The sequence below is a fragment of the Moschus berezovskii genome, chromosome 22 (assembly GCF_049115385.1).
Source record: "Moschus berezovskii isolate FMDL1 chromosome 22, NW_MosBer_1.0, whole genome shotgun sequence".
NCBI classification, from domain to species: Eukaryota; Metazoa; Chordata; class Mammalia; order Artiodactyla; family Moschidae; genus Moschus; species Moschus berezovskii.
Window position 1 is genome coordinate 2951516 of NC_142481.1, and position 24398 is coordinate 2975913.

The following is a 24398-nucleotide window of genomic DNA, read 5'->3' on the forward strand; positions in this document are numbered from 1 at the left end:
GGGCGTGGGTTACCTGCGGGTTTCCTGCCGTAATCTTCCGCCGCGAAGATGTGGGACATCGGCTCTCCACAACGCCCTGCTGATCTGCTGCAGGGCTCCCCTGATGGTTCAGCGGGAAGAACCCACCTGCAACGCAGTAGACACAGGAGACGCGGGTTCGATCGCTGGGTGGGGAAGATCCCCTGAAGGAGGGCATGGCGACCCCCTCCAGTATTCCTGCCTGGAGAATCCCATGGACAGAGGAGCTTGGCGGACTGCAGACCATGGGATCACAAAAAGTCGGACACGACTGACTACACACACACATCTAAGAAGTCTTACTCCTCCCCCAGAAAAAGGAGGTGACATGCAACTAGTAAAGGCTGACTCTGATAAAGGAAACTCTGAGGGATGGTGTTGCTGACCTTAATCAGACCTGAGAGTCTGATGGAGAGCAGTGTGGAGCGGTCCCAGGAAGACGCCTGGAAGACCAATTCTTCTGTCCGACGCGGACTCTGCAGTAAAGGGGTGTGTGAAAAGATGCAGCCACGTCAGAGAGAAAGAAAGAAAGGGGGGAAAGTTGTGGAGAAAAACATCTGAAACTAATATAATGTGATATGTCAATTATACCTAATAAAAAATGAATACCCAAAACACCTCAAAACAAGTCCTAAACTTTAAGCATATCATATTCAAACTGAAAGAAGCTGAAAGAAAATCAAAGAAACAGATAACAAGGTTGAGACTTCATTACTGAAAAAAGGATGAAAAAAAGAGAAAAAAGAAGCATTGATACTCATTCCACTCCTGCAGTTTTGATCATCAATTCTTTCCCACAAAGACATAAGCGACATGGAATATTCTGCAGTTTCACATGGGATTTGGCACCTGGGAGTCACTTGATACATTAATCAGTCACTTGACACACTAATTGCCTATAGATAAATAAAAATGTCCCCAACTTAAAAAAAAAGAATCCTGTGTAAGTGGGCCCATGCCATTCAAACCCATGTTGTTCAAGGAACAATCAGTATATAGTTATATAGAATTGCATATAAATATATGCAATTGCATAGATGTGCACACCTGCTCAGTCGTGTCCCACTCTCTGCGACCCCATGGACTGTAGCCCGCCAGGCTCCTCTGTCCATGAGATTCTCCAGGCAAGAATACTGGAGTGGGTTGCCACGCCCTCCTCCAGAGGATCTTCCCGACCCTGGGATCGAACCCACGTTTCCTACATTAGCAAGTGGGTTCTTTACTGCTGAGCCACTGGGGAAGTCCATATAAATATATCTAATTGTATATAAAATTATATATAATTACATATATATAATTATACACATAATTTGTTAATTGCACATAAATATATACAGGTGTATGTTTGTGACTGTGTCTGTATTATTATACGCATATTACTGTGTCTGTAAGCACATGTATATTATATATATTTATACATGTATATAACTGTATATTCGGAAGTATATACATTATATACTCCAGCCCCTGTAGGACCTCGTTTTCTAAACTGGGCTGTAGTTGCTTACAGTGTTGTGGGCAGCAAAGTGACTCAGCCACACGTATGCATGTATCCCCTCTTCCTTGAACTCCCTCCCATTCAGGTCACCACTGAGCAGTGAGCAGAGTCTCTGGGCTGTACTTTGGTTCTCATTAGTTATTGATTTTATACATAATAGTGTGTATATGTCAATCCCAACCCCAAATCCATCCTCCCCCTCAAATAAAAATGTGTCTAGAAGTCTGGTATGAGACAGGGCAAGTTCCCCCATGAGTGAGTTCTCTGTCTCTGTCCCCAGGCGCTGCCCTGGGGACCACAGTGCAGAGGCTCTCATCCGCTTGGCTGAAGCCGCCATGTTTCTGGTGATCCCAGGGGTCTTCACGGTTGATGCCTGGTTCAGCAGAGAAGATTTCAAGTGTGTTGGTCTCAGCCAACTGGGGAGGAGCCCTCATAACTATAAGCAACACCCCAAGATTGGTAAGGAGGATCATGAGCCTGGCCAGCTCAGCCCACGGCTCCCCGCCCCCCCAGCCTGCTGACGTCAGCTCCGTGTTTCTCTGCTCTTTCTGGCGCTGGGGGTCCCAGGCTCTCCAAAAACCTACCGTGCTCGGTTTTGGTGGCACAAGACGCGTTTTCTCCTCCCTCCGTCTCACCCGCCTCTGCTTTCTCCTCCTCTCAACTCCATCTCATCAGATCCACCGGATCTTGGCCGTCAACCTACACACCTCCTCTGTGACCCCCTCCACCCCCCGAGAACGCATGACCTCCTAATGTGTCACTTCTAAGTAGATGACCCCCGCTCCTCAACTTCCAGTCCCAAAGGGCTCCTTGGGCGGCCTCTCACTTTCCAGGCTCTCTCTTGGACGCTTGTTAGTGATGGCTGGTCCTGGCCACGTGGGGAGAGCAGCGCCTATTCACTAGACGCCGTGTTTACCTCCCGCCCTCCTCCTACTCTCTTGCTCCAGGTACCGTGATGCCCCTACTGGCTGGGGTCCACCCTCAGTCCCACCCACCCACACTTCACTATGTCCCCATTGAGCTCTTCTCCCAGACGACCTGTTTAAAAACAACAGGAAAACAGGGCTTGTGCTCACTGAATGGTTGCGAAATGTTTCCTCCCTTGAATGCACCATTATTTGCTTAAGCCATACAGCTGACTTTTACATATTCCCCAGCCTTTCTGTGTTAAAGGAAGGCAATCAATGCACTTTTTTACAAGCGCAATCAACGTTCTTTTACACATCAGCTTTTCCCCGTGCGTGTAGATTCGTAGGCTTCATTTTGAGGGAGGAATTGCTGAGTCTGCTGCTGTAAACTGAACAGAACCAACAAGGAGATTCTGCCCTGGGGAGGTGCCTAATGGAGAGAGTAAGGGGGGAGATAAACAGAAAACCTGCCCAAGCCTGGTCACAGCTTTGTGGCTCACTACACTTGACGGGCTACAGAGTAAAGCACAGTTCCCTCCTAAGAGGCTATCTTTCATCAAAAGTCTTGAGCTACATTTTGTACTGATCAAGGGCTGCCCTGGTGACTCAGATGGTAAAGAATCTGCCTGCAATGCAGGAGACATGGGTTCTATCCCTGGGTTGGGATGATCCCCTGGAATAGGAAATGGCAACCCACTATAGTATTCTTGCCCGGAGAATCCCATGGATAGAGGAGCCTGGTGGGCGATAGTCCATGGAGTCGCACAGTCAGACACGACTGAAGCAACTTAGCATGCACGCAAGATGAGCACGTGACTTGAGACAGCCCAATCAGAGGCGCGAAAAGGAAGCACTTCTCTCTCCCTCACTCGCCAAAAAAAAAAACAAACACAAAAAAGCAAGTGGCCCAAACTGGCTCTGGCAGCCACCTCGTGACCCTCCACCAAAGAGGTTGCATTAGGCTCCAACCCCTGTAACAAATAACATCACCTCTGTGACCTGTTGTCCAGTCTCGGAGTTATGTCCAGTTCTTTGTGACGCCATGGACTTCAGCACACCAGGCTCCTCTGTCCTTCACTATCTCCCAGAGTGGCTCAAACTCACATCCATTGTGTCCATGATGTCATCCAACCGTCTCATCCTCTGTCATCCCCTTCTCCTCCTGCCCTCAATCTTTTCCAGCATCAGGGTCTTTTCCAATGAGTCAGTTCTTCCCATCAGGTAGCCAAAGGATTGGAGTTTCAGCTTCGGCATCAGTCCTTCCAACGAACACCCAGGACTGATCTCCCTTAGGATGGACTGGTTGGATCTCCTTGCAGTACAAGGGACTCTCAAGAGTCTTCTCCAGCACCACAGTTCAAAAGCATCAATTCTTCGGCGATCAGCTTTCTTCACAGTCCAACTCTCACATCCATACATGACTACTGGAAAAACCATAGCCTTGACTAGATGGACCTTTGTTGGTAAAGTAATGTCTCTGCTTTTTAATATGCTGTCTAGGTTGGTCATAACTTTCCTTCCAAGGAGTAAGCGTCCTTTAATTTCATGGCTGCAATCACCATTTGCAGTGATTTTGGAGCCCCCAAAAATAAAGTCTCTCACTGTTTCCACTGTTTCCCCATCTATTTCCCATGAAGTGATGGGAGCAGATGCCATGATCTTTGTTTTCTGGAATGTTGAGCTTAAGCCAACTTTTTCACCCTCTTCTTTCACTTTCATCGAGAGCCTCGTTAGTTCTTCTTCGCTTTCTGCCGTAAGGGTGGAGTCATCTGCATATCTGAGATTATTGATATTTCTCCCAGCAATCTTGATTCCAGCTTGTGCTTCTTCCAGCCCAGCGTTTCCCATGATGTACTCTGCTGCTGCTGCTAAGTCACTTCAGTCGTGTCCGACTCTGTGTGACCCCATAGACGGAAGCCCACCAGGCTCCCCCGTCCCTGGGATTCTCCAGGCAAGAACACTGGAGTGGGTTGCCATTTCCTTCCCCAATGTGTGAAAGTGAAAAGTGAAAGTGAAGTCGCTCAGTCGTGTCCGACCCTTAGCGACCCCACGGACTGCAGCCTACCAGGCTCCTCCATCCATGGGATTTTCTAGGCATGAATACTGGAGTGGCTTGCCATTGCCTTCTCTGATGATGTACTCTATATAAGCTAAATAAGCAGGGTGACAATATACAGCCTTGACATACTCCTTTTCCTATTTGGAACCAGTCTGTTGTTCTATGTACAGTTCTGACTGTTGCTTCCTGACCTGCATACAGGTTTCTCAGGAGGCAGGTTAGGTGGTCTGGTATTCCCATCTCTTTCAGAATTTTCCACAGTTTGTTGTGATCCACACAGTCAAAGGCTTTGGCATAGTCAATAAAGCAGAAGTAGAGGTTTTTCTGCAACACTCTTGCTTTTTCAATGATCCAGAGGATGTTGGCAACTTGATCTCTGGTTCCTCTGCCCTTTCTAAATCCAGCTTGAACATCTGGAAGTTCACGATTCACATACTGTTGAAGCCTAGCTTGGAGAATTTTGAGCATCACTTTGCTAGTGTGTGAGATGAGTGCAATTGTGCGGTAGTTTGAGCATTCTTTGGCACTGCCTTTCTTTGGGATTGGGATGAAAACTGACCTTTTCCAGTCCTGTGGCCACTGCTGAGTTTTCCAAATTTGCTGGCATATTGAGTGCAGCACTTTCACAGCATCATCTTTTAGGACTTGAAATAGCTCAACTGGGAATTTCACCACCTCCACTAGCTTTGTTTGTAGTGATGCTCTCTAAGGCCCACTTGACTTCACATTCCAAGATGTCTGGTTCCAGGTGAGTGATCACGCCATCGTGATTATCTGGGTCGTGAAGATCTGTTTTGTACAGTTCTTCTGTGTATTCTTGCCACCTGTTCTTAATATCTTCTGCTTCTGTTAGGTCCATACCATTTCTGTCCTTTATTGAGTCCACCTTTGCATGAAATGTTCCCTTGGTATCTCTGATTTTCTTGAAGAGATCTCTAGTCTTTCCCATTCTATTGTTTTCCTCTATTTCTTTGCACTGATCACGGAGGAAGGCTTTCTTATCTCTCCTTGCTATTCTTTGGAACTCTGCATTCAAGTGGGTATATCTTTCCTTTTCTCCTTTGCTTTTTGTTTCTCTTCTTTCCTCGGCTATTTGTAAGGCCTCCTCAGACAGCCATTTTGCCTTTTTACATTTCTTTTTCTTGGGGATGATCTTGATCACTACCTCCTGTACAGTCACGAACCTCTGTCCACAGTTCTTCAGGCACTCTGTCAGATCTAATCCCTTGAATCTGTTTGTCACTTCCACTGTATAATCATAAGGGATTTGATTTAGGTCATGTCTTAGTGCAAGGGACCTTTTGAAGGAGGTCACCATTATCTTACCTCCACCTAGTTTGGCCTCAGGTCAAATAACAGGGAAGGAACACAGCCCAGTCCATTGACAGAAAATTGGATTAAAGATTTACTGAGCAAGGCCCGGCCATGCTCAGTAAATCTTTAATCCAATTTTCTGTCAATGGACTGTGAAGAAAGCTGATCTCCAAACTGCTGCTTTTGAACTGTGGTGCTGGAGAAGACTCTTGAGAGTCCCTTGGACTGCAAGGAGATCCAACCAGTCCATCCTAAAGGAGATCAGTCCTGGGTGTTCATTAGAAGGACTGATGCTAAAGCTGAAACTGCAATACTTTGGCCACCTCATGCGACGAGTTGACTCACTGGAAAAGACTCTGATGCTGGGAAAGGTTGGGGGCGGGAGGAGAAGGGGACAACAGAGAATGAGATGGCTGGATGGCATCACTGACTCTGTGGACATGAGTCTGAGTGAACTCCGGGAGTTGGTGATGGACAGGGAGGCCTGGCGTGCTGTGATTCATGGGGTCGCGGAGAGTAGGACACGACTGAGCAACTGAACTGAACTGAACTGAGCATGGCCCCGCCCAGCAGAACAAGACCCGGTTTCCCGCACAGTCAGTCTCTCCCGTCAGGAAGCTCCCATAAGCCTCTGTCCTTCTCCCTCAGAGGGCAGTCAGACTGAAAACCACAATCTCAGAACACTAACCAATCTGATCACAAGGACCACAGCCTCTGTCCTTCTCCCTCAGAGGGCAGTCAGACTGAAAACCACAACCACAGAACACTAACCAATCTGATCACAAGGACCACCGCCTCATGTAACTCGGTGTAACTATGAGCCATGCTGTGTAGGGCCACCCAAGACGGACGGGTCATGGTGGAAGTTCTGACAAAACGTGGTCCCCTGGAGAAGGGATTGGCAAACCACTTCAGTATTCTTGCCTTGAGAACCCCATGAACAGTGTGAAAAGGCAAAAAGATAGGACACTGAAAGATGAACTCCCGAGATCAGTAGGTGCCCAATATGCGACAGAATGATCTCTGTTCGTTTCCAAGGCAAACCATTCACCATCACAGTAATCCAAGTCTATGCCCCAACCAGTAACGCTGAAGAAGCTGAAGTTGACCAGTCCTATGAAGACCTACAAGACCTTCTAGAACTAACACCCAAAACAGATGTCCTTTACATTATAGGGGACTGGAATGCAAAAGTAGGAAGTCAAGAAACACCTGGGGTAACAGGAAAATGTGACCTTGGAGTACAGAATGAAGCAGGGCAAAGGCTAATAGAGTTTTGCCAAGAGAATGCACTGGTCATAGCAAACACCTTCTTCAAACAACACAAGAGAAGACTCTACACATGGACATCACCAGATGGTCAATACCGAAATCAGACTGATTATATTCTTTGCAGCCAAAGATGGAGAAGCTCTACACAGTCAGCAAAAATAAGACCAGGAGCTGACTGTGGCTCAGATCATGAACTCCTTATTGACTTTAAAAATGCTCCACATCAAAAAAATCTTAAAAAAACTTCTTTTTCCAAATTGGCTCCATTCACAGGTACTGGTGGCAGGAACAGACGTACCTTTTAGGGGAAGCACATCCACTCAACCTGCCACAGAGCCCTACCCTGGAGTGATGTCAGTAATTGTTGGACCCCAATCTTGCAGGAGGAATCTCCATGATATTACGGAACCCAAAGCCTGCCACACCCCTGGGCTTGTACTTCTGTGAAATGGAATTCCTTCTCGCTTTTGCCTGGGAAGAAGGTCAGCTCAGATTAAACCCTGTTTGTTTTTTTAATTGGAATATAATTGCTTTACGTTTTGTTAGTTTCTGCTGTACAACACAAATCAGCCATGTGAAGTGAAAGTCGCTCAGCTGTGTCTGACTCTTTGCAATGGAATTCTCCAGGGCACAATACTGGAGTGGGTAGCCTTTCCCTTCTCCAGGGGATCTTCCCAATCCAGGGATCAAACCCAGGTCTCCTGCATTGCAGGCAGATGCTTTACCAGCTGAGCCACCAGGGAAGCCCAAGAATACTGGAGTGGGTAGCCTATCCCTTATCTAGTAGATCTTCCCAACCCAGGAATGGAACCGGGGTCTCCTGCATTGCAGGTGGATTCTTTACCAACTGAACTATCAGGGAAGCTATATGTATACATATATCCCCTCCCTCCTGAACCTCCCTCCACCCCTATCCCACCCTCTGGGTCATCACCGAGCACTGAGCTGCGCTGTCTACTCAGAAGCTTCCCACTAGCCATCTATTTTACACATGGTCGTGGGCACACGTCAGTTCAGCTTAAACCCTTCATGTCCCATGATCGGCAGCCAAACCATCCCGACACAGTTCCCAATCCCCAAAGGGCAGCATGAAGGATGTGACCCCAGCCTGGCTTCTCATGGCAAAGAGCCCACCCGAGCACCCCTTCCACGGAGGGCCCTGGGTCCGTGCACAACTTTGCCACCATCACCTCTGAGCTGCTTCTGCGCGTTTGGGTTTTGTTTTGTGCCGTCTTGTTATAGACTGGTTTTGATTGTCTTCCGTCCGTCTGAAGGTTGTAGATGGGTTTGTGAACCACCTCAAAGCCTTCAGAGAAGCAGTCAAGGGTGAAGCTGATGTGTCACTCCACGCCTGCGGTCTTTGGGGTTTCTCGGTTTCAGAAAGGAAGCGGATGTTGGTTGTGAAGGTTTGTGGTTAGCCATAGGCCGCAGGTTGCTTGCATGTCCGTAACAGACGAATCTCCATGCGTTCAGAGGTTCTCATGGACATTTGAACCTATAACCCTCCCCCAGAAAGAGTGGGCTGTGCAATCAGACTCTGAATTCCAACCCCTCTTCTTGCTAACACACCCCAAGTTTTTCTTTTTTGCAAGCAGATAGTGGGGAGTTTGTGATTTTAAAAACCTGTTCTTTTCAGTTGATTTGCTTGCAAACAACCCTGGTGAAGCTGATTCCTCTTAAGCAGAAAGGATTTTTGCTTAAGAATTTTGAAAAGAACAGTGTCAGCGGAAAAGTGGGTGCCCCCAAAGGTGTTCACATCCTAATCCACAGAAACTTCTACTTTACAGGGCAAAGGGGGAGCAAGGGGAATGTCCAGTTCAAGTTCCTAACTGCTAACTTCAAAGGAGGACAACAATCCTGGATTGTCTGGATGGGACAAGAGGTATCAAGAGGCCCTTAAAAAACGAGAGAAGGGACTTCCCTGGTGATCCAGTGCTCAAGAGTCCATGCTTCCACAGCGGGGGCTGTGGGTTCAATCCCAGGTTGGGGAACAAACATCCCACCTGCCACGGAGCAACCCCGGTGGAAAGCCCTCGCTCCCAATGAAAGAGGCCAACACAACCAAATAAATGCTTCTTTTTAATTCCATTCTCTTTAAAAAAAGAAGTGAGTGTCCATGTGCAGCCCACAGGGAAGACAGCGGGCACAGACAGGGAGGGGGGCCCCCCAGGCCTGGTCACCCCATGCCAGTCCTCTGGCCATTGTCTGCCTGACATGGGAACAGAGGGAACACTCGCCGTGTCCAGGGAGCATTGGGGTGTCTTCAGCACCTCCTCCACACCCAGCCCCTCGGCACTGACAGTATTTGGGACAGGGTCCTTCTCTGCCCTTCTGCGCATCGTACAATGTGGCCTCCACGGTTCTCCCAAGTATTAAACATTTTAACGTTAAGATACGTTTTACCTCGATAACTGAGCTCTGTGGGTCCCCTCCACCCTGTGCCCAAGCGGAACGTCAGCCCCGCTTCTAACTTGGAAGGCGCCCAGGCCTCAAGAAAGGAGGAACGGGCCCCTTTAGTCTCCAAAAGTCTGAACTTCTGAGCCGTTTACTGCCCTGGCGATAGTTAAGTCAAGAGCCCATTTTCTAAATGTAATAAATCCAAGTTCTTTCGGGCCAGCTTGTTAGCACTGCCCGCGCCACACACACACACACAGAGGAAGAAAATGAAACCGATAAGGCAGTTACAGTTTTGCTGGAGAGTCTGTGACTGAAGTCCCCACGGGAACTGCTGTGATGGTCGTGGTCCCGGGCCTCCGGGCTCCTCTGTGGTTCCTCCCCGCCCCCGTGATGTCGCCAGCATGACACGGAGACAACAGGGTGTGTTCCTGAGGGGGCGTCTCCAGCACCTCGCCGGGGGACAGCATGTGGCAGGTCCTCAGTAAACAGCCACTGGCAAGGAAGATGCAGCTGCCATCCTCCGAGCCAGGGGAAACTCGGCCCCATGCGATGAGGAAGTCCGCTGAACAGCTGGGGGAGCCAAGGCTGAGAGAGGAGACCGGAGGTGCACACACTCACACGGCGGACCACGGACCCCTCAAGCGGCGTCAGAGAAACCTGCCCACGGGCTATCCTGTCTCAGGCACGGTTCCTACCAGAGGCAGGTGTCACCGCCCCCAAAACTCCTTGTGTGGATTCCCAAAGGAGGCGTCCACTGGCCCAGCTCACCTGTTGGCAGCAGGACAGCTGTGCCAGCCAGCCCCGGGCCAGATGCTCACCTGGGGGCCAATCCCCTGTGGCCAGAAGAGGCAATGCCACATCTAGAAGGAGCCGCAGGCATGGCGGTCAGCAGCCCTTTGACAATTTGTTGCTGTTCAGTCACTCAGTCATGTCTGACTCTGCAACCCCATGGACTGCAGCACACCAAGCTTCCTGTCCTTCACTGTCTCCCAGAGCTTGCTCAAACTCACGTCCCTCGAGTCGGTGATGCCGTCCAACCATCTCATCCTCTGTCTCCCCTTCTCCTCCCGCCTTCCATCTTTCCCAGCATCAGGGTTTTTCCAATGAGTCAGGTCTTCACATCAGGTGGCCAAAGTGCTGGAGCTTCAGCTTCAGCATCAGTGCTTCCAATGAATCTTCAGGGTCGATTTCCTTTAGGATGGACTGGTTGACTCTCAAAAGTCTTCTCCAGCATCACAGTTCGAAAGACTCAGTGCTCAGCCTTGTTTATGGTCCAACTCTCACATCCCAAAGTGGCCACTGAGAAAACCATAGCTCTGACCCTTGTCAATACTGCCACCTGGTGGATGCTGCGGACATGACAGCTAGCTTTGGTGGGTAGCCGCTCCACCCTGGTGGCTCTGTCTTCCTGGTGGCTTCCACACCTGTTCCCAGCAGTTATTTGGGGAGCGGCTGCCCCCTCTTCCCATGGGATCCATGGGACATCTCCAAGCCCACTAGGCAGGCACTTTCAGCCCAAAGCCTCTTGGCTACTTCTTCATCCTCAGCTTCCGGGGCCGGAGGCTTTTCTTTGAGTACATCAAAGTACTTTCCAGAAACGCCCTCCAACTCCTTCGCCACGGCCAGGTAGACGCTGGGCTGGGCGGCCAGCTGGGGGCTCTTGACCAGCAGCCAGAAGATGGGCCCTGCAGTCAGTCCACAGAGAGTTCAGTCCAGACATTCAGAGACGAAGGTACACCTCACCCCGCGTTGCTCAGGGCCCACCAAAGCCAGAAGGGTCCCTGGAGTCCCACAGAGCTCACCTCCAGGCCTTTGCCGCTCTGGTTCTTTACACAGGAGCTCCCTTCCCTGGCACTGCCCAGACAAATCAACTCCAGATGAAGGAACCAGCCTGAAAGCTGCCTCCTCCAGGAAGCCCCCCTGGCTTTTCCCAGGCAAATGGACAGTCCAAGTCCTCACCCCACCCAATCTTTCTTTTTGCTTTGTTTCTGGCTGCGCCATGCGTGGAATATGGAATCTTAGTTCCCCAACCAGGGACTGAACCTGGGGCCCCCGCAGTGGAGGCACAGAGTCTTAACTACTGGACCACCAAGGAAGTACCCCCACCACCCTGATCTTTCTTTAAACTATTGTGTATTATCTCCAGTGCCAGCCTCGGCTTAAGAGTCTTGATACCTAGCCGCCACCAACTAGAATGTTTTCCAGGATAACAAACACTGGTTATAAGGCTCTCACTATTTATTCAGCCTGAGTCTGGGCCAGGCGCTGTGCTGGTCCTTTCGAGGGCGGTCTCATCTAGTCCTCCCCACTGTGAGACAGGCACTACTGTGAGCCTTACTTGGCAGATCAGCAAATAGGGGTTTGGAAATAAGTCCCTTCCCTGGGCGGCCCAGCTAGCTTGGGATGAAACTGGAGCTATCCCAAGCATGGCTAGACTCCAGGCAATCAGCCCCATGACCTCCTCCTCTCAAACACTTTTCTCATCCATCACTGGAAGGACTGATGCTGAAGCTGAAGCCCCAGTACTCTGGCCACCTGACGCAAAGAGCCAACTCATTAGAAAAGACCCTGATGCTGGGAAAGATTGAAGGCAGGAGAAGGGGGCGACAGAGGATGAGATGGCTGGATGGCATTGCCGACTCAATGGACAGGAGTTTGAGCAAGCTCCGGGAGATGGTGATGGACAGGGAGGCCTGGCGTGCTGCAGTCCACGGGGTCACAAAGAGTCGGACACGACTGAGCGACTGAACAACACAGGCTCTGGCCTGTTTCCCAGGGTGCTCTGAGGCTGACCGGCTGGGCAGACGCATGAAAGTGAGTCGGCACCAGGGAAGACACAGGGGAAAACAGAAAAGCCCCTGAGACAGACTTCAAGTGCGATGCTAATTTTATGTGTGTGGGGGACTTCCCTGATGGTCCAGTGGTTAAGACTCCAAGCTGCCAATGCAGGCGGCACAGGTTCGATTCCTGATCAGGGAACCAGATCCCACGTGCAAAGCAGCCAAAGGTCAAAGAGAAAGAAAATGTATGTGTGAACTTGACTGAGCTAAGAGATGCCCAGAGAGCAGGCAGAATACTATTTCCGGGGTGTCTGTGAGCGTGTGAAATCCACCCTCCCGAGGTGGGCGGGCACTGGGAAGTTAACCGGGGATGAGACGGTAAACCCAGATGTCCATCCCCTCTTGGCTTTTCAAGTCAGCCTGGGACTTGACTTACACAAGCGGCTCCCCTGGTCCTCAGGCCTTCGGGTTTGGGCTGGAACTGCAGGGCCAGCATTCCCGGGCCTCTGACATACAGGTCAGACCCCCAGATGCACAAGCCAAACCCTCCTAGTCAATCTCCCTAAATATCCCTATATACCCTATTGGTTCAGTTTTCCTGGAAAACCCTAATACACTGAGGAAGGGCCCTGGGCCTCAAGCTGGGAGGACAGGTGTTCAGGTAAGGGACCCAGACCAGGAGGCGACTTACCGAGTGTGAAGCTGGAGAAGGCGGAGCTGTGCATGCCCGTGTGTCTGCCAAGCTCTGTCCTGGCCACGCCGGGATGCAAGGCGTTGACAGTCACGCCTGTGCCTGGGACAGAAGGGAACAGTGAGGAAAGCAGACAGCAGGTTCACCCCTTACCTTGAAGGTTAATGCTGCCCGCCCTGGGCTCTGGGGCTCCCCCGAGTCCACATCACCCTCCTGCTCTGAAACCTTCACATCCGTGCTTTAATCTTACACGGCAGCTATCTCACGGCTGCCCAGAGCGAAGCCTCTGAACCTGAGTGTGTAAACATCACCTGGAGGGCTGGAGAAGCCCAGACCACTAGATTCCACGCCTAGAGTCTGAAGCAGTGGGTCAGGGAGGGGTCTGAGATGCTGCAGGGATGACAAGCGCTCGGGTGAGCCCACGCTGCAAGTCCAGACTCTCTTTGAGAAGCAAGGCAAAGGGCAGGCTCTTCAGCTTTGGCACTATAGACTCTGAGCTGGGATCATTCTTTATCCTGTGCATTGTAGGATGTTGAGCACCACCCCCAGCCTCTGCCCACGAGATGCCTGGAACATCTCCCAACCCGCCCTCTTCCCCAGACAGACAGCCAAAAACATCTCCAGATACTGCCAAAGCTCCACTGGCCTAGAACAGCGAAGGCTTGGATGCCTGCATGGGACGAGCACAGGAAAGTGCGGAGATGGATTAGTGATGTCTGCGTCGGGCACCAGCGGGGACCGTGGTGGTAAGCGTGTCATGGGTTGTCCTGGAGCCACTGCTTGACCTCCCAGCCACCCAAGGTCACGGCAGGACCGTTTCAGACTCGGAGCCAAAGCAGAAGGGAGCCCAGCGAGGCTCGGCCACACGCACCTTGCAGCCGCCGGCTCAGCTCCCTGGTGAAGACGACGACAGCCAGCTTGCTCTGGCAGTAGGCCGCCTTCGTGTCATACTTCCTCTGCTCCCAGTTCAAGTCCTCGAAGTCTATGTGCCCAGCGACGTGGGCCAAGGACGAGACGTTGATGATGCGCGAAGGGGCGGAGGCTTTCAGCTTGTCCAGTAGCAGGTTCGTCAAAAGGAAGTGGCCTGGAAGAAGGAAAACAGAAAGACAGCTTTTCCTGAATTCTCGTCCTGGACGTAGGACCCTACTGAGAACACCGTCACCTTATCGCCTCCTTCCATAACCTGTGCTTCTCAGCAGGGTCCCCCTCTGCCCTCCAGCGGGCACTGGCAAAGTCTGGAGGCACGCTTCATCACTACGGCTGTGGACCGTACAGGAGTGCTACTGCCACCTAGTGGGTGGAGGCCAGGGATGCGGCTGAAAATCCCACAGCGCAGGACTGCCTGGGGGTCTAGTGGTTAGGATGCCAGGATTTCACTCCTGCAGCCTGGGTGCAGTCCCTGCCCAGTAAACTGAGATCCTACAAGCCCTGTGGTGTACCAAAAAAACAAATTACATTAAAACAAACAAAAAATCCAGCAATGCACAAGATAGTCCCCACAACTAATTATCACAAAGTCTTGTGATAACCCTCTATGAGGACCATCTGTCTCTCAAAATCCTTTCTCTGTTTCTTTCTAGTGATAGAAGTTTGGGTTACCCATGAGACAGCCCAGTAAACGACTACATTTCCCAGTCTCCCCTGCAGCTCCACCAGGTCACATGACTGAGTCCCAGCCAGCAGTGGATGAAGACAGTCACATGTGTGTTATGGGTGAATTGTGCCTGGTGGCTCAGAGGTTAAAGCATCTGCCTCCAATGCGGGAGACCCAGGTTCGATCCCTGGGTCGGGAAGATCCCCTGGAGAAGGAAACGGTAACCCACTCCGGTATTCTTGCCTGGAGAATCCCATGGACGGAGAAGCCTGGTAGGCTACAGTCCACGGGGTCGCAAAGAGTCGGACACAACTGAGCAACGGAACGGAACGGAAGTTGCTCATTCCCTTCTCCAGGGGATCTTCCCCACCCAGGGATTAAACCCGGGTCTCCTGCACTGCAGGCAGATACTTTACCACCTGAGCCACCAGGGAAGCCATGTCACCCCCCTAAACACTCCTAAAAAAAAAGTCCTCGGAGTGTGACCTTATATGGAGAGAGGGCCTACAGAAAGGTGATAAAGTTTAAACCAGGTCATTAGGGTAGTCCCTAATCCTGCGTGACTGATGTCTACCCGACGTCCCTCAGCCTCACTGGTGGACTCAGAGTGACAGCAGATAAACGGACACAGCAAGTGAAGGGCAGATGGAGACCGGAGGACAGACAGACAAGGGACAAGAGGCCAAGAGGCTGATGAAAGGTCCAAAGGACTGAAGGTCCAGCCATGAACAGGGGGCTCCCCGAGCTGCCAGATGACCCCACGCACGGCCACCTTGAAGAGTGGAGGAAGACCCCTCCTGGAACCTGCGTCTGGTCCACGGGGGCCCCCACCCACATCCCGGCTGATGCCACTCAGCCAGCAGCCTCACCCAGGTAGTTAACGCCAAGCTGCATCTCAAAGCCGTCCTCGGTGGTCCAGTGGGGGCACCGCATCACGGCCGCATTGTTGATCAGGATGTGAACATGCTCCTCCTCTGGAAAACAGGGGTGAGGACAAACGGGACTCAGTTTCCGCCTCTGTAAAATGGGTAACAGAACCTGCCAGGTAGGACGGCTTCATCATTATCCACTCAAAAAGTACTTTCTGCAACCTAAGTGTCCGTCGACAGGAGTGGATAAAGAAGCCGCAGTACAATGGGATATTATTCAGCCATAAAAAAGAATGAAATAACGCCATTTGTAGCAACAGGGATAGACCTAGAGATGATCATACTAGGTAAAGTGAGCCAGAGAAAGGCAAAATTATACGCTATCACTTATACGCTGTTTTGTTCAGTCACTAAGTTTGCAACCGACTCTTTGCGACCACATGGACTGCAGCACACCAGGCTTCCCCATCCTTCACCATCTCCCAGAGTTTGCTCAGACTCATGTCCATTGAGTCGATGCCATCCAACCATCTCATCCTCTCACTTATATAAGGAATCTAAAAAAAAGGATACTAATGACTCTATTTACAAAACAGAAATAGACTCACAGACAGAAAACTTATGGTAACTGAGATGCAGGGGTAGGGATTAATTAGGAGTCTGGGATTAACATATGCCTGCTGCTATATATAAAATAGATAACCAACAAGGACATACTGTAGCACAGGGAACCATACTCAAAACTTTGTAATAATCTATAATAGAAAAGAATCTCAAAAAAAAATTTATTTCTGTGGGCATTCATGTGTGTACATAACTAAATCAGAATTCAAGTTTGCTATAAACCCGAAACTAACAAAACATTGTAAGTCCATTATATTTCAATAAAAATTTTAAAACACACACACACACAGGAATTCCCTGGCAGTCCAGTGGTTAGGACTCCACACTTCCACAGCAAGGCACATGGATTTAATCCCTGGTTGGGAACTAAGATCCTGCAAGTCCCACAGGGGCAGGGAAAGAAACAGACACAAGACAGCCACAACAATAAAAGGAAAAAGTCCTGCCCGCACTGATCTCCAGGTGTGAGCTGGGGACAAAAAGTGAGGGGCAGTATCGGCTGTATAACAGGCTGCGGTTTATACAGAAAACCCAAGGGGAGGTGGAGCCCCCGTCTGCTTTATACATAAAAGGTCCCCAAGAGGACACACAGCAGGGGAAGTAGTGAACCCATCTGAGGACAGCATCCAGGGAGCTAGTGGCGGTGCACCAGGAAGATGTCCTCCTGTAGCCCCGTTTGCACTTTCTGAACGTTTAAGCTTGCAAATGTCGTTCCTGTTCGAAAAATAAATAAATATGTAAGTGGTTCCGAGACCGTGTGGCAAGCAGCAGGAAGAGTGAGTCAGCCATCAAGCAGATGGAAGTGCAGAGAAACGCCAGCCTAATGCCTGGCTCTACAGAAGGAGACGCCCAGTGGAGAAGGTGGGTGTTTCCGGGTGCTCTGCGTCATGCCTGCGGGTCCCCTCTGAGTCACTTGTCCTCACGGCCGACACAGCCCCGGGCGCTCCAGAGACAGAGCCTGAATCTGACTCACGTCTGTGTCCCCGGAGTCACCTCAGTGCCAGAGAGCCTGAGCAAACAGTGGGTGACTCGTGTCCTCTGCCTCCCTACACATCAAATCCGTCTCTCCCAGGAGCCCAGCTCAGACAGAAGGACTTGGTTTTCCTGGAGAGCAGGACTCGGTAACCTTCTTCTGCAAAGGACCAGGCAGCAAATACTTTCGGTTATGCAGGCAATTTGGTCTGTCTCCACTGAACTCTGCCCGCACAGGTCTAAAGCGGCCACAGGCAATATGGAAACCGCTGGGCCCAGCTGCGTGTCAATAAAACTTTACGGAGATGACTTTGTTGTTGTTGAGTCACTCAGTCGTGTCCGACTCTTTGCAACCCCATGGACTATAGCCCGCCAGGCTCCTCTGTCCATGGGATTCTCCAGGCAAGAATACTGGAGTGGGTTGCCATTCCCTTTTCCAGCAGATCTTCCTGACCCAGGGATCGAACTCACATCTCCTGCATTGACAGGCAGGTTCTTTACCACTGAGCCACCAGGGAAGACCCTTTATGGAGACATATGTGTACACACAGCTGATCGACATTCATCTACAGCAGGAACTAAGACAATATTGGAAACAATTATACTCCAGTTTAAAAGAAAAACCTTTAGGGAAACTAAAATCTGAATTCCAGGAATTCCCTGGCAATCCAGTAGTTAGGATCCTGTGCTTTCACTGCCCAGTGAGCAGGTTCAATCCCTGGCCCAGGAACTAACATCCTCAAAGCCATGCAGTGTGGCCAAAAAAAATAAAACACAGTCTGAATTCCAAATAAAAGTCACATGTCAAAAAAAAAGTAAAAAAAAAAAAAAAAGTCACATGTCGTCAAATGTTATTCTTTTTTCTTTCCCACATGTAAAAATGAAAAATATGCAAACGTGAAAATGTCAGAAAAGAAAAAAATGTAAAATCTTCACCCAAAGACCGAACAAAAGCAGGCAGTGAGCAACACTCGGCTCGAGAACCTGCCTGGTGTGATCCGCTCCTCACAGCCTGGCCGCTCAAGCCCTCCCTCACAAGGCCAGCGGCCTCTCTCTTACCTTCAGTGACCTTCGCCGCGAACTCTCGGATGGACTTAAGGGAGGCCAAGTCCAGGTGCCGGGCATTGACACGGTGATTAAGGGTCTCCCCTCGAATCTCCTTGGCCGCCGCTTCGCACTTCTCCATGTCTCGACAGGCCAGAATGATGTTGCCTCCTGGAAGAGTCAGACGAGAAAAAAATTTTTTAATAAACATAAAAAAGATCCACTCCTAAGCGTACATACCCAAGATAAATGAAAAGATAAGTCCATACAAAACTATGTACTGTAACGTACACAGAGGCACGGTTGAGGCAGAAACGCCCCAAACGTCCCTCAAGGGAAGAATGACATGGACATTCTACTGCATATTAATAGATAACCAACAAGGACCTACTGGAGAGCACAGGGAACTCTGATCAATATTCTGTAATGAGCTGAATGGGAAAGAACTTAAAAAAGAATAGTTACATGTATGTGTAAAACGGAATCACTCTGCTGCACAGGGAAGCTAACACAACACTGTAAATCAACTATACTCCAATATCTTTAAAAATCATTAAGGGAAACATGGTCTACCCATCAGTGGAGTATTACTCAGCCATGAAAAGGAAGGAAACCCCAAAACATCTACACCATGGATGAGCCTCACAAACACGATTCTCACTCAGTCAAAGAAAGCAGACACAAAAGGACAGTGTGAGATTCCATTGATCTGAAACACCCGGAAGAGGCGAATCCACAGAAGGAAGATCAGCGGTTTCCTAGCTCTGCAGAGGATGGGAAATTAAGAGGGTGATGACTTAGAGGACCCAGGTTTTATTTTGGGGGTGATGAAAAATGTTCTGCAATGGAGAGCAGTAATGGTTGCACACTTCTGTGAATATACTAAAAATCACAGAAGTGTGTATTTTAAATGTGTGAATTAAATCTTAATACACCCATTAAAAAAAACTTTTTTCAAATGAGAACAGTGAGCAGAAACAGGGTCTGAGAGAAGGACAGGCAACAACGATGCTGACTGTGTGGGTCTTTGGGGCTCCCCTGGGGTGGACCAGCCGCCTCCCACACCGGCCGCCCCATCACACAGTCCAGGACAGAGCTCATCAACTCCAGGCTCCGGCCGTCCTCACAGGGCCAGCCCGGCCCTTAGACGGCCCAAGTTCCGGTCTGACCAGGTCCCGAAAGGAACACCTGCCCCTCCCTGGGGGAAATCCCGTGTGATGAGGCGCAGGGGCAGAGGACCGCCCATCATGGCCCCCATCACTCTGACCTCGGGGCAAACCTGCAGCTTGGGCCTGGCTGATCCAGCAGGGACGCATTCACTGGCCACTGCGACTCGAGCCCCACAAGGAGAGGTCCCAGCCTCCCCCAGCCCTCACACCTGCCCCGGCCTCTCCCTCCCAACTCATCTTCCAGCTGTTCAAACAAAAACTGGGATGCCTCCCTCTCTCGTGCCTGTCCCCCCAGAAACCCCACTGATTCTAAATTCAAAAGAGAGCTCTGTGGGGACTTCCCTGTCGGTCAGGTGGTTAGGAATCCAAGCTTCCGGTGCAGGGGGCACAGGTTCAGTCCCTGGTCAGGGAACTAAGATCCTGCATGCCACACAGTGGGGCCAAAATTAAATAATTTTTTTAAAAAAAGAGAGATCTGTGTGCTGAGGAGGACACGTCTCCATAAGCCCACTTTGACCATGAGAAAAACATCAAACAGACCCAAATCAAAGGGGGCATTCTTTCTATTAAAGACCTGATTAGTAAGCTTGGAAGAGCCTGAAGTCAAGTCTTACTCCCAACCTCTAAGCCAGGCCCCGACCCAGTCACTGGGACTGAGTCCAACCAGCATAGGGGAAGGCGAGGCCAATGCAGAGAAAAACCCGAACCAGAAGCTGCTGAGCATCCACAGGCTCCTCTGAGCCCTTGGACCCATCCGCCCCCTTGCAGGAACACCAGGCTTTGGGGCTTATGCCAACCTGCATTTGTTTCTGCCACTTGCAAAACCAAAAGAATCAGAAGCCTTAACACCCCCAGGGAAATCCCACCATCCACCACCAGATCTTAACACCCCCAGGAGAATCCCATTGTCCACCACCAGATCTCGCGCCCGAGCCCCGGGCTGAGAAGCAGGTGCTCAACGGGACATCACCTCTTTTGGCCAGCTCCAAGGCAGTCTGCTTCCCGATGCCCGTGTTGGCACCAGTCACAATGACAGTCTTCCCGGATATGGTGGCCTTGCTGGGACAAGCCCCGCCGGCGACAAAGTCCCTGGAGGTAGGAAACGGGAGATCAGTTCCATCTGTCTGTCCACTCTCACTGCAGGTGCCCCCAATGGTTACGATCTCAGACAAGTGACCGCTCTGAGCTTGTGTTCCCCCAGCGAAAAGATGGGATCAATATTACACAACCCAAGGGAGCCCTGTGGTTACTCAGCACCGCCTGGTGTGGGGAAGCCTCCTCGTCATAACCATTGCCAGCTGATAAAGACCTCTGTGTTCAATCCCTACGACTGCTGTAACATTTCATCAGGAGCTCAGTGGGTTAAAACCACACAATGGTGTTTCCCTAGAGTCTGCAGGTCAGAGTCCGAGACGAGTCTCACAGGATAAAACTGAGGTGTTGGCACAGCTGTGTTCCTTCTGGAGGCACAAGGGAGAATTGAGAATTGTTCCCAAGCCTTTTCCAGATTCTAAGGGCCACCAGCATTCCTGGGCTTGTGGCCCCTTCCTCTGCCTTCAAAGTCAGCAACTCTTCCACCTCCCTCTTGTGAGTACCATTGTGACGATGCTGTGAGCCACCTGGTGATCATCTCCCATCATGGAGGTCCTTAATGACATCTGCAGAGTCCCCTTAACAGGTAAGGAAACATAGGTTCTGGGCATTAGAATGTTCGGGAGAGGGCAGGAGGGCCTTATTCTGCTACTGTGTCCATATTCCAAAGGCTAAATACTGGAAACAACTAAATGTCACGAACAGGAAGCTGGCCAGTGTCCTCTCCAGACAAGAGGGTCATTTTTAATTAAAAATAGTCATATTCCCTGTCCCCAACCAGGGACAGGGAATTCAGTTTTCTTTTATTCTTCCCATGTTGGTATTTTTTATTATTATTTTTTTAAGCTTTTTCAGAACTAACAGACATCAGCACGAATAAAAATAAAAACAGCAGCCAATGAATTTTGGGGGGGCCATGTCTTCTGCTTTGAGGGTTCTTACTTCCCCAACCAAGGACTGAACAGTCAGGCCCCGGCAGTGAAAGCGCCAAGTCCCAACGCCTGGACCGCCAGGGAATTTCCCCATGATATCTATGATAAGGAAAAATTATTTCCATTTCCTAGAGCTTCCCAAAAAAAGGCAGTTAATATTTACAAAGCAGGAGTTTATAAAAAACAAGATACCATCCAGCTACACAAAAAAGACTTTATTGGATCAGGAGGAACAACTTCAAAATGAAGCCTCATCACAGAGCAGATGAAGAAGCCTAAACGTTTTTATGCAAAGAGATTAACAGTCAATCAGTCTATCCTTCAACCCCTTATGAGAGGGGGAAAAAAAGATACTTCAATATTGTAGTCACTTTCTGGCCTAACTCCCAGCTCTCCTGTAACTGTAATAAAATACATATTGCTAATCCTGAATACTTAAGATGAGGTCTACCGTCTTAACAAATTTTTAAGTGTACAGTATAATACTGTTACCACAAACATAACACGGTTATATTTTTAGGTGCTCAATAGTCACACTGTATGGCTTAAAATAGCCAGGGCAAATGTAAAAGATTTCCATCTTCACAGAAAGTTCTACTGAATGGTGCTGCTATAGAATATTTGGTTGTTGTATTTTGGTTTGGAGTGGGGGGGATTTTTATATATTGAAGAATAGTTGATATACAATATTATATACGTTGATATACAATATTATATACAGGTGTACAACATAATGATCTACAATTTTTAAAGGTTATATTCCACTTATAACTATTATAAAAGATTTGTTATACTCCCCGTGTTGTACAATATATCCTTGTAGTTTATTTTATAACTAACAGTTTGTACCTCTTAGTCCCCTGTCTTGTTTTTATTTAGAGAATTAGCCCAGGAGCCACAGGAAAGAACTGTCGTATGTGTATATCGCAGGCAATAACGATCTTTTCATTGACTGAGTTGGACAATTCCAACTTGTTCCTCTGATTCCGGACAACGAGAGCTTAGGGGGCACACATGTTCCTTGCATCTGGGCCAGGACGTGACATATGGGAGGTGCCCAGCAGGTATCTGCTGAAAGAATGAATTAACGCACTAGAAGTCCGGAAGCAACTAGACCAAAGTGTTTACGAGGGCCCGGACCCGCCCCTCTCTCCCGCCGACCTTGGGCCGTGACCTGCCGCTCGGGGCCCAGGCTTGTCCCCGCATTCCCTGGGAGCACTGCTGGACGAGTGGCCTGGAGGCCTCCCGGGTGGGCGAGGAGCTGGCGACCTCCACCCAGCCCTCCCTCGCTGTCCAAGCCCACCGGCCCGCCGTTACCGCGCCTGAGAGACCCGCGCGAACTCACTTGAGCAGCACGGCGCCGCCCACGGCCGTGCCCAGCGCGGACAGCGGCAGAACGTAGCGGCTCATGCCTGGCGGGAGCGGGAGCCCGACTGCAGCCGCCCACACGCCCGCGCCCGGAGTCCGCCCCGGGAGCGCGCCGCCCGGGACCCACGTGCGGAAGGGCACACGCCGCCGGAACCCGCGCCGCCGGAAGGGGCGGGGCGGGGGCGGGGCCTCCAGGTGGGACCTATGGGGACGGACTGCGAGCGCAGCTGCTGCTGGGAATGGTAGTTGCCGGGGCCGGGGCCTACGCGCTGTTCCGATGACGTCACACCGCTCCGCTTAAAACTTCAGCGCCGTGCCGTAGGGACCGCGGGATCCCAGCGAGGCAGCTGTCGCATCCGGGCCTGGGCCCTCGGTTTGCCTTTCAAATGGATCAGCATGTTTCCTCATCTAAAAATACGTGTGCTACGAACTAGCTATGTATAAAACAAAACAGCTCCGAAACGATATTGTACAGCACAGGGACGACCGCCAGTATTCCATAAAAACTTTAAACCAAATGTAATCCATTAAAAATGTGAATGGACATGAGTTTGAGTGAACTCCGGGAGTTGGTGATGGACAGGGAGGCCTGGCGTGCTGTGATTCATGGGGTCAAGGAGAGTCGGACACGACTGAGCGACTGAACTGAACTACACGTTAGGATTTCAACATATATAAATTTGTGGGGGTAGAAGGGAGAGGCAATTCAACTCATCCCACTTAATCAAAATAATCAAAAGTGGGAAGTAATCCAATTTTGTAATAAATATGTCCATCAACAGCTAAAGGAATAAGTTATAATAAATTCAGACAATGGAAATAAAGTGAAAGTGAAGTCACTCAGTCGTATCGGACTCTTTGCAATCTGTGGACTGTAGTCCACCAGGCTCCTCTGTCCATGGGATTCTCCAGGCAAGAATACTGGAGTGGGTTGCCATTTCCTTCTCCTCAGACAATGGACTCTTTCTTAATAAAAAAGAATGATCTATTGGTATTTGTACAATATGTATGATTCCAGTCACATGACAGTCTATGAGAGAGAATGAAGACCAGTGGTTACCAAAGGCCGAGGGGGTAGGGGAAGTGAATACTGCAAAGGGAACCTATGGGGAGTTTTGGAAAGAGTATCTTGATTACACAAAAATTTATACATATGACAACATACATTCCTCAAGTCTCAGCAGTATGTTCACTGAATTTCATTACATGTAAGACACTTCCCAAGTGGCGCTAGTGGTAAAACAAAAAACAAAAAAACAAACTCACCTGCCAGTGCAGGAGATATAAGAGGCACTGGTTCAATCCCTGGGTGGGGAAGAACCCCTGGAGGAGGAAACGGCAACCTACTCCAGTACTCTTGCCTGGAGAATCCCATGGACAGAGGAGCCTGGCGAGTTACAGTTCATGGGGTTGCAAAGAGTTGGACATGACTGAAGCAATTAGCAGGCACGCATTGCATCTAAATTATACTGCAATAAAACTGATGAAAAAGCAAAACAAACACTGAAGATTTTCATAATTTAGTTTCAAAAATTATATCATCCAAGTAACTCTGATTTATGATTGGATTGAGTTTGTCAATAATCCACAGACACACTTTAGAACACTTTCAAAATGACAAATAGCTGATTAATAAACTGTTTCCAAATGTCCCAAGAACTTTTTTTTCTTTTCCTTTTTTTTTAACAAGACAAAACATGCCTATTTAGCTAAAATTGGTGAATGGGGGTAGGACATCGGCAGAAATGTACAAGGATGGAGATGAGAGGCTCTGGGGTCAATAGAGCACTCAGGGTG

At 49.7% G+C, this 24398-nt stretch overlaps 1 protein-coding gene across 2 annotated transcripts; it reads right to left on the bottom strand.

The window, feature by feature from the left end:
- Positions 1–13: 13 nt before the first annotated feature.
- Positions 14–22779, bottom strand: RDH13 (retinol dehydrogenase 13). 2 transcript variants are annotated; one of them, XM_088830431.1, is made up of 8 exons: positions 22579–22779; positions 20180–20298; positions 18056–18211; positions 15401–15505; positions 13809–14021; positions 12938–13039; positions 405–494; positions 14–126 (listed from the first exon to the last, which is right to left on the bottom strand). In XM_088830431.1, exons 1-7 carry the CDS (start codon positions 22641–22643, stop codon positions 406–408), a joined length of 849 nt encoding a protein of 282 aa, XP_088686557.1. In that variant the 5' UTR covers positions 22644–22779; the 3' UTR covers positions 14–126; position 405. The 2 variants fall into 2 exon arrangements, with proteins under 2 accessions (XP_088686557.1, XP_055266638.2); XM_055410663.2 differs by lacking the exons at positions 14–126; positions 405–494 and adding an exon at positions 8092–11151 and having other exon boundaries at positions 22579–22778.
- Positions 22780–24398: the final 1619 nt, after the last annotated feature.

What these genes read in the sequence shown, in the direction of transcription:
- RDH13 (XM_055410663.2), bottom strand. Translation starts at nt 22,643, where the DNA reads ATGAGCCGCTACGTTCTGCCGCTGTCCGCGCTGGGCACGGCCGTGGGC. An exon ending in CTTGGAGCTGGCCAAAAGAG is followed by an intron (nt 18,212 to 20,179) that starts GTGATGTCCCGT and finishes TGACTCTTCCAG; the next exon opens with GAGGCAACATCATTCTGGCC. An exon ending in GCTGAGCCGGCGGCTGCAAG is followed by an intron (nt 13,040 to 13,808) that starts GTGCGTGTGGCC and finishes CTTCTGTCCCAG; the next exon opens with GCACAGGCGTGACTGTCAAC.